At 33.9% G+C, this 9,794-nt stretch overlaps 1 protein-coding gene across 1 annotated transcript in view; it reads right to left on the reverse strand.

Moving 5' to 3' along the window:
• LOC111086080 (Down syndrome cell adhesion molecule homolog) overlaps nucleotides 1-9,794 on the reverse strand; it is a 166,399-nt gene that overhangs the window by 77,017 nt on the left and 79,588 nt on the right. Inside the window, exons 5-7 of the mRNA XM_022387543.1 lie at nucleotides 7,332-7,625; nucleotides 1,282-1,551; nucleotides 550-957 (exon numbers count right to left, since the gene is read on the reverse strand). Of these exons, the coding sequence (XP_022243251.1) occupies nucleotides 550-957; nucleotides 1,282-1,551; nucleotides 7,332-7,625 (972 nt within the window). The remainder of the gene's footprint in view (nucleotides 1-549; nucleotides 958-1,281; nucleotides 1,552-7,331; nucleotides 7,626-9,794) is intronic.

Raw genomic sequence — 9,794 nt, forward strand, 5'->3', positions numbered from 1 at the left:
ACTCTTTGTAGAAACAGAGATATATCAAATTAATAGTTAAATTACTCTTAGTAGAAACAGAGATATAACAAATTAATAGTTAAATTACTCGTTGTAGAAACAGAGATATAACAAATTAATAGTTAAATTACTCTTTATAGAAACAGAGAGCTTGCTGCTATCGGGAGTTATAGATGACGTGAAAGCCGACAGTTTACTGGTGCTAATCCCAATATGGTAAGTACAGTAAATTAAGATATTCTAATAATTTTCATACTAAATTGAGTTACAATCTTGTCTAAAATTGACACTAGGGTAGAATTCAGTTATTGTTTAGTGTGGGTTATACATTACATATCACTCAGAGCGTTTTCCACAGTTTTTGGCTTGAAGTATTGTTATACAATCCAATGTAAACTACCCACTTTCTAGAATAAAACGATACATACTGTGCTTCATGAAAATACTTAAAGGAAAATAAGTTTCTGACAATGAAGTAACTCTTACGTTGAACAAAGATTTCAACTATTTTCCACATATATTTAGGTTTAATTTAATAAGAAACATTACCTCTTTCCCAAACTATATGTTTTATAGGATAGCCAGCCACTGGACACTGCAATATCAATGTCTCTCCTTCAACCACTGTGACGTTGTTCATTGGACGGACATAGGGTGGTCCATACACATTCACCTTAGCCACGTGACTCACTGATCCAATACCATTGCTGGCAACACACTCGTAAAAGCCCCCGTCTCGCGTTTGGATTCTACTGATATTCAGGAATGCTATAAGTTTACCATTTCCATTTTCTATCTTCCCTGTGTGGAAATGGCGAACTTCGGGGAGTGGTAGTTTGTCGATTAACCACGTCACTTCCGGTAGTGGATGTCCAGAAACTATGCAGTTAAGTGACAACGATGCTCCAGCGTCTAGCGTTGTTTCGGGAAATCCGTGGTGGAGTTCAGGTGGTACATCTAAAAATATTAAAATTCCAGTGGCACTATATTAATTCAATCAATTCGGATGTTTATCGTTTTCTTGTTAAATCATATTTTATATAGAAACAAGACATTCGTGAAGAGTAATAGAGTGCTTTCAACTATCGCTCTGGAAGCCTAATCGAAAAATCTTGAAATAGAATTTAAATGAAATGTAGGAGGGACAAATGCTCAATATTTCAATCACTTGTAAACAAGTAAAAGTTTGTTAAAATGTAATATTTCAAACTCCAAAACAAAACTCGTGTTTAGAAGTGACGTCATAGTTTAACTAGGCCTATTTTAACTTAGTGGACTTACCCCCAACTATAAGTTGTGCTGCAGCCTGGATGTTGTTACCATGGCTATATACGAAGCACTGGTACATTCCCTGGTCAGCCCTGGTGACAGCTTGGATGTGGAGAACATTTCGTGAACGGAAGTGAATCCGTCCGTCGAAAACTACAGACTGGAAGTTTTTCATCCACACTATGGAATCAATAGGATGACCGGAAACAACACACGTCAGGGTTGTGGTTCCTCCAGTTAACATAACCAAGGAGTGGGGCTCAATGTTTGCCTTCAGTGGAGCTATCAGAGAAAATAGTTTCTAATTAAAATTATAATATCTTGAAAATTTAAAGTTTGTTTTAGGAAAGAGGAGTTTGTAATTACAATGGTATTTAAGGCACCTTTAGAAGCCATTAGGTTAAAAGTTGTTTTGTAATACCAATGGTATTTAAGGCACCTTTAGAAGACATTAGGTAAAAGAAGTTTTGTAATACCAATGGTATTTAAGGCACCTTTAGAAGCCATTAGGTTAAAAGTTGTTTTGTAATACCAATGGTATTTAAGGCACCTTTAGAAGACATTAGGTAAAAGAAGTTTTGTAATACCAATGGTATTTAAGGCACCTTTAGAAGCCATTAGGTTAAAATTTGTTTTGTAATACCAATGGTATTTAAGGCACCTTTAGAAGCCATTAGGTAAGAAAAGTTTTGTAATACCAATGATATTTAAGGCACCTTTAGAAGCCATTAGGTAAGAGAAGTTTTGTAATACCAATGGTATTTAATGCACCTTTAGAAGCCATTAGGTTAAAATTTGTTTTGTAATACCTATGGTATTTGAGGCCCCTTTAAAAGCCATTAGGTAAGAGAAGTTTTGTAATACCAATGGTATTTAAGGCACATTTAGAAGCCATTAGGTTAAAATTTGTTTTGTAATACCAATGGTATTTAATGCACCTTTAGAAGCCATTAGGTTAAAATTTGTTTTGTAATACCTATGGTATTTGAGGCCCCTTTAAAAGCCATTAGGTAAGAGAAGTTTTGTAATACCAATGGTATTTAAGGCACATTTAGAAGCCATTAGGTTAAAATTTGTTTAGTAATACCAATGGTATTTAAGGCACCTTTAAAAGCCATTAGATTTCGAACTATCGAAAACATACTAAGACAATAAAATCCTACATTTTGGATATTTTAAAACAAGGAGAGTTCAGTTTTATCGTGATACACAGAGTAAGGTTAAACAACTCGATGGTTCCTTTCTTCTGAAACAAAAGTTTGCTCTCCACTGGCTCAGCGGTACATTTCACAACATATAAAAGTTAAAGTCGGGGTTTGATACCACCGATGGGCACATTGTGTGGCTTTGCGTTTAGGAATAAAACAAAAAAAACTGAAAAATTTATGTTGAAATAATACAATGTCAAGCGAAACGCTGATAAGTTGATCTAAAATAAAGAGTTTAGCTAACTAAATTCTTCTCAAAGTATTCGGTAAGTTGAGTAATACACTTCCCCCTCTTGTATTTAACTCCTTATAGCTTATTTGTTGTACGTATATTTGTGTTTCTATTTCCTTTGTGTCACGTTTTCTTTTATACTTTTATCTCTTGTTGTCAAATAAGCAGCGTGATGGAGTACAACAAGCTAGAAATTGAATGATATTGAATATCGTTATGAAGTATTGCTGTTGAATAGCTTTATGAAGTATTGTTACTGAATAACATTATAAACTATTGTTACTGAATAACGCTATAAAGTATTGTTGCTGAGTAACGTTATAAAGTATTGTTGCTGAATAACTGTATGAAGTATTGTTGCTGAATAACGTTATAAAGTATTGTTACTGAATAACGTTATGAACTATTGTTGCTGAATAACGTTATCACGTAATGTTGCTGAATAAAGTTATAAAGTATTGTTGCTGAATAACGTTATCACGTAATGTTGCTGAATAAAGTTATAAAGTATTGTTGCTGAATAACGTTATCATGTAATGTTGCTGAATAACGCTATAAAGTATTGTTGCTGAATAACGTTATAAAGTATTGTTGCTGACTAACGTTATAAAGTATTGTTGCTGAATAACGTATAAACTATTGTTGCTGACTAACGTGAAGTAAAGAGCTTAACATTGTGCGTGCTCTGGTGAATACAGTTTGCGTGAATAGTACAAATAATCTAAACCAATAGAGTTGTTCTTGCTACTGTGTAACGAAACATGAGCTGAAAATTATTTGATTTTCTAAGCCTACTTATAAGTAGCTTTGTATTCTAGTCGAATATGGGAAAACATTAGAGAGAGGAGTTATGTTTTTTTTAAGTAGTTGCATTTAAAACTTGCTTTTTAACTCCATAACACACGGACAAGCTAGCTGTGATTTAAAACACAGGCACCATATTACGTTTTATTTAAATAACAAAGCAAAATCTCCTTACAAGAAAAAATATAGCTTTGAAGCTTCCAAGAAACTCATAAGCCTGTTTGTTTGTTTTGGAATTCGCGCAAAACTACACCACGGCTATCTGCGCTAGCCATCCCCAATTTAGCAATGTAAGACTAGAGGGAAGGCAGCTAGTCATCACCACCCACCACCTACTCTTGGGCTACTCTTTTAACAACGAATAGTGGGATTGACCGTCACATTATAACGCTCCCACGGCTGAAAGAGAGAGCATGTTTGGTAGGACGGGGATTCGATCCCGCAGATTGCGAGTCGAGCGCCCTAACCACCTGGCCATGCCGGGTCCCTAACTCATAAGTCAATAACTGTAATAGATTGTCCTTTTACCTGTTATAACGTTTTAAAATTTAAACAGAAGGTGATAGAAAGATTTGTATCTATTTTAGGTTATTTAGTGTCGTTGATTATTATTTCATACTTTTAGCATCACAGATGTATTGAGAGAATTTTAATCACGAGGCGGTTTTATTTATTTATTCAAGATTTCAGTCCAAAGTTTTACACTTTTAAAACCACAAAGAATTTGCAGGGTTTTTGTGCTCAAAGGAATTCTCAGAAGAAAATATTCAAACTAAAGATGACAATAATCTCTTTGTTATCACGTGTTGGACTTATTGAGAAGTTTGTGTAATTATGCTTTTATATTTAATTTAACGGAATATCAGTCGAAGATTGGTTAGATTGTGTTGAAGCCTAAAGTTGCACACTGGTCTATATGCGCTTTGCCAACCATGGATTTCGAAACCCGGTTTTATATCATTTAACTTATACAAATAGAAGCCTTTAAATAAAGATTTTATATCCTTTAACGTGCAGAAAGAGCATCCTTTATATAAAGGTTTTATATCCTTTAACTTGCACAAAGAGAATCATTTATATAATGGTTTTATATCCTTTAACTTGCACAAAGAGAATCCTTTATATAAAGGTTTTATATCTTTTAACTTGCACAAAGTGAATCCTTTAAATAAAGATTTTATATCCTTTAACTTGCAGAAAGAGCATTCTTTATATAAAGATTTTATATCCTTTAACTTGCACAAAGTGAATCCTTTAAATAAAGATCTTATATCCTTTAACTTGCACAAAATGAATCCTTTAAATAAAGATTTTATATCCTTTAACTTGCACAAAGAGAATCCTTTATATAAAGGTTTTATATCCTTTAACTTGCACAAAGTGAATCCTTTAAATAAAGATTTTATATCTTTAACTTGCACAAAGAGAATCCTTTATATAAAGGTTTTATATCCTTTAACTTGCACAAAGAGAATCCTTTATATAAATATTTTATATTCTTTAACTTGCACAAAGTGAATCCTTTAAAATAAAGATTTTATATGCTTTAACTTGCAGAAAGAGCATCCTTTATATAATGGTTTTATATCCTTTAACTTGCACAAAGTGAATCCTTTAAATAAAGATTTTATATCCTTTAACTTGCAGAAAGAGCATCCTTTATATAAAGGTTTTATATCCTTTAACTTGCACAAAGAGAATCCTTTATATTATGGTTTTATATCCTTTAACTTGCACAAAGTGAATCCTTTAAATAAAGATTTTATATCCTTTAACTTGCACAAAGTGAATCCTTTAAATAAAGATTTTATATCCTTTAACTTGCACAAAGTGTATCCTTTAAATATAGATTTTATATCCTTTAACTTGCACAAAGAGAATCCTTTATATAAAGATTTTATATTCTTTAACTTGCACAACATGAATCCTTTATATAAAGATTTTATATCCTTTAACTGAAGAAGAATGAACGAATTTGCTGATTTAAGATAGTAGAAATTATACTTTCTGTTTTCAACATTCTTTTTAAACAAGTGAAAGCATTTATATTTTTAAGGATTTTCATGTAGCAGGGCCGAAACATGTTATAAAACGTTTTTAAAAAACGTTAAGGAATAAATATGCAACCCACAAAATAAGACTGATAAATGTATAGACTAAAATTTTCAAATTGCCAAGTTTGTTTGTTTGTATTATAATTAAGCACGACTATCTGTGCTCTGTCCACCACGGGTATCGAAACCCGGTTTCTAGCGTTGTAAGTCCACAGACATACCGCTGTGCTACTCGGGGGCTCAAATTGCTAAGACCCAAAGGCTCATTCTCAATTCTTCACCAGTAAGGAAGTATAAATTTAAATCTTGAATAATTGTAAATAAAGTTTCTGGAACTAGATATGTGAGCTCATTGTGAAGTTTAACAAATTTTAAAAGAAAATAAAAAACAACATTGGCTTGATCAGGATTCAGACAACTGCGGCTTATATGAATGCTGTGATATGGATTCAGAGCTTGATTGTGAAATATTGCGAAATAAAGCCAATACAAAAGTCCAGTGAATGATAAAATAAAGCTAGGCATAATTAAATGTTCGTAGGTATTTCTTTGGCGTTTTTTTTTTTTAAGATTTGGACAACGCTATTTTTAATCAAGGACATAACAAAAAGAAATAGTGGTCCACGTTTTGTATGAATTAACTTATAAAATAAACTAGAGAAATTCGAGAGGAATTTGTCATCATTACACGTGTTGAGTATAGGCTCCACACGCATTCATTATGTTGTAAAATATTGTATGAATTATTCAGATCCAATCTAATCCTCGAGCTGGTTTTAGAATAAGATTATGTCATCCGTGAAAAAGTTTTTAATTTACACGGCATTGTTGAGAAATATGACGTTAAATATTGCTTCGTTTTCTTGTTGTCAAACAGGTGTCTGCAATGGTTGATGGATAACAACATTTTACAAATCTTTAAATAAATCTATTCATGAAAATTATATGTACTATTTTGAGAGCACTAAATATCACGAGTTTCACGCGGACGTAAAAGAAAAACAGAAGATAATGAATTATTTCAGTAGGTTTGGAATTGTAAGGAATCTTCCAGTAAAAGTTTTGCACTAAAAACTTGCGATATTTTATTGATAAATCAGATTTTGCACTTCAAAAATTATAAATATTTAGTATTGTATTTATAAGCGAATATTTGCATTTAAATCGTATTTAGATGATAATAAAAAAAATCTTAAAAATCATGATATTTTGGTACTCGACCAGACGAATGGTAAACAGTGCGAAAGGTTGTCATTTTCACTAAAAACGTGACTTCAAATTGAATGGTTTGGTTAATACTTTTGGTTGGACGCTTAGATTAAATTGATCTAAAAGTTAGATGAGAAAGACTTGGGAAGTATGAAATTTTGTATATTGTTAGCTTTGTCGAAATCTAACTGAATATGCAGTAATTAAATTATTATATATAGAAAGCTACACAATGAGCTATCTGTGCTCTGCCCATCACGGGTATCGAAACCCGGATTTTAGCGTTGTAAGTCCGCAGACATACCGCTGAGCCACTGGGGGCGGGGGTATAGAACAGCATTTTGGAAATAAGAGTACTTTGAAGACAAAGCGTACTTTTCAAACTTAAGTTAGTATTCTGTAAATAACTGAGTTGATTTGTATCTTATTTCAGTAAACCAAGTGGAGATTTTATAATATCTGTTTAAATGCAGAGAAGTCTTTATCAAAGGGTAGTCATATTTCTTGGGAAATCAGTAAAAGGTGCTGAAAAATTATCAATATTTCTGTCCTCACCTATGACAGTCAGCATTGTTTGAACAATGCTTTTTCCCTGGCTATTATTTGTCACACAATGGTAGTGTCCCTCATCTTCCACTTGGACGTCTTTTAACCACAATGTTCCTTCTACTTGCTGAACTCGTGGCTGAGAAGCCATCGGTATCCATTCCGAGTTTTTCACACGATACCAGCTATATGTTGGAGGCGGTTGCCCCTGTCCAGCGCAGGGAAGAACAGCGGTCTCCCCAACCTTCGCAGTCACTTGTGGTTTACTGTCCGTTATGGTAGGAGATATGCCTTCGTTTGGTTCTAAAAATGAAAAACAAAATGGGAATTAGTAAAAGCACTTTCTTTGTTCAATCCATAGGGTTTGACCTTTATGACTGACTCATCAATGAAAGGTTATTGGTACAGCCCATTACTTCAAAGGGAGGGGGGGAGGTTAGCAAGGATGCAGCATTTTGATAACCAGGGGAAATTACAGACAAATTAGCTAAAAGTGATTCAAAAGAAGAAGAAGAAAAACAACAATTTTGGATCACGTTGCCATGGAAACGGAATGTAAATAAAGACATTTAAGTTGAAAACCTTTATTTTTCTTAGCTTTTAAGGGTTTTCAGTTTAACTTGTGATGTATTTTGACATTTAAAGGGTATATGATACCTTAATCCTGAGGGAAATAATGCTGTAAGGCTAAACAAACTCCAGTAGAATTGACTGTGATTACGTCTGTGCAAGTACACACTGTGCTTTCCGTTTGTGACAATAAAGATTTTGTTCATTTATTCACATTTGTTGAGCCTCATTATTTCACACTTAAAGAAACTCAATCACGTTATCAAACACAGAAAACTATCCTAATTTTTGATCGAATCTCCTGTTATTTGAGGGTTTGCCTATCTGATACCTGAAAATACCATTTTGACACACGTTTTAGAATAGCAACAAGTTCACTTCTATTGGTAGTTTCTAAGCTTAACTTTTCCCCACACGAACAGTGACAAAATTCACTTATTACTTCTGACAGAATGTCTATAGCAACAAACCTGTTAGAACTTTGAACACAATCTTGTGTAATCTCTTCTTTTCTTTGGTGCGGACCCTTAAGAGAATTGGTAACTGGACTATGAGCACCAACAACTTGTGGCAACTCAAGTGGTTCATTTGTACTGTAACTAAGCTTACCAGTTTTCTTTTCACTCATTTGTTCGTTTCTGGTGAATCTGTTACCATTAAACTTCCTCTTCTTTGATTTATGAGGATCATGCTTTCTGTTACTCCTCAAATATTCCACGAGAATAAAGACTTTTCATGACAAGTTAGGATACAGTGTTAACAGATCTGTTGATATAGGCATTCTGTCAGAAGTAATAAGTGAATTTTGTCACTGTTTGTGTGGGGAAAAGTTAAGCTTAGAAACTACCAATAGAAGTGAACTTGTTGCTATTCTAAAACGTGTGTCAAAAGTGCTAACAGGTTTGTTGCTATAGACATTCTGTCAGAAGTAATAAGTGAATTTTGTCACTGTTCGTGTGGGGAAAAGTTAAGCTTAGAAACTACCAATAGAAGTGAACTTGTTGCTACTCTAAAACTTGTGTCAAAAGTGCTAACAGGTCTGTTGATATAGGCATTCTGTCAGAAGTAATGAGTGAATTTTGTCACTGTTCGTGTGGGGAAAAGTTAAGCTTAGAAACTACCAATAGAAGCGAACTTTTTGCTACTCTAAAACTTGTGTCCAAAGGAATGAACTGTCATAATGAGAAAGTTTATCATACAAGTAAAAAAAAGACTGGAAATAACTCGTTTGCTACTAAAAAACAATCTATGTATTATATGTCATGCATTAGGAGAGGTAGAACTGCGGGAGAATTGTTTTGTGATGTTATAAACATGAACCTACCAAGAACACGGAAGTCTTGGGACAAGCATTTCACATCTGTTTTGATTGTTTGTTTGTTTGAAGTTAAGCACAAAGCTACACAATGGGCTATCTGTGCTCTGCTCACCACGGGTATCGAAACCCCGATTTGTAGCGTTGTAAGTCCGCTGTGCCACTGTGTGCCATATCTGCTTTGAATGCCATTGAAACAGTTGCCAATGAAAGCATTAAAAAAGCTGCTGTAGATTTGCAAAAAGATGGCAAAGTTACTGAAACATCTGTGACGTGTGATGTACCTGGCAGAAACGGGGCTACTCTTCCTTATATGGTGTTGTTACTGTTCTTTCAAGGGAATCTGAGAAAGTCATAGACTGTGAACTGCTGAGTAGGTACTGTCATTCCTGCTCCTTCAATGGAACCGGTAGGTATGGTGAGGATATTTCAAACTATGACAGTACCGTGCCTTCAATGGAACCGGTAGGTATGGTGAGGATATTTCAAACTATGACAGTACCGTGCCTTCAATGGAACCGGTAGGTATGGTGAGGATATTTCAAACTATGACAGTACCGTGCCTTCAATGGAACCGGTAGGTATGG

The sequence above is a fragment of the Limulus polyphemus genome, unplaced genomic scaffold, assembly GCF_000517525.1.
Source record: "Limulus polyphemus unplaced genomic scaffold, Limulus_polyphemus-2.1.2 Scaffold831, whole genome shotgun sequence".
In the NCBI taxonomy this organism is placed as follows: domain Eukaryota; kingdom Metazoa; phylum Arthropoda; class Merostomata; order Xiphosura; family Limulidae; genus Limulus; species Limulus polyphemus.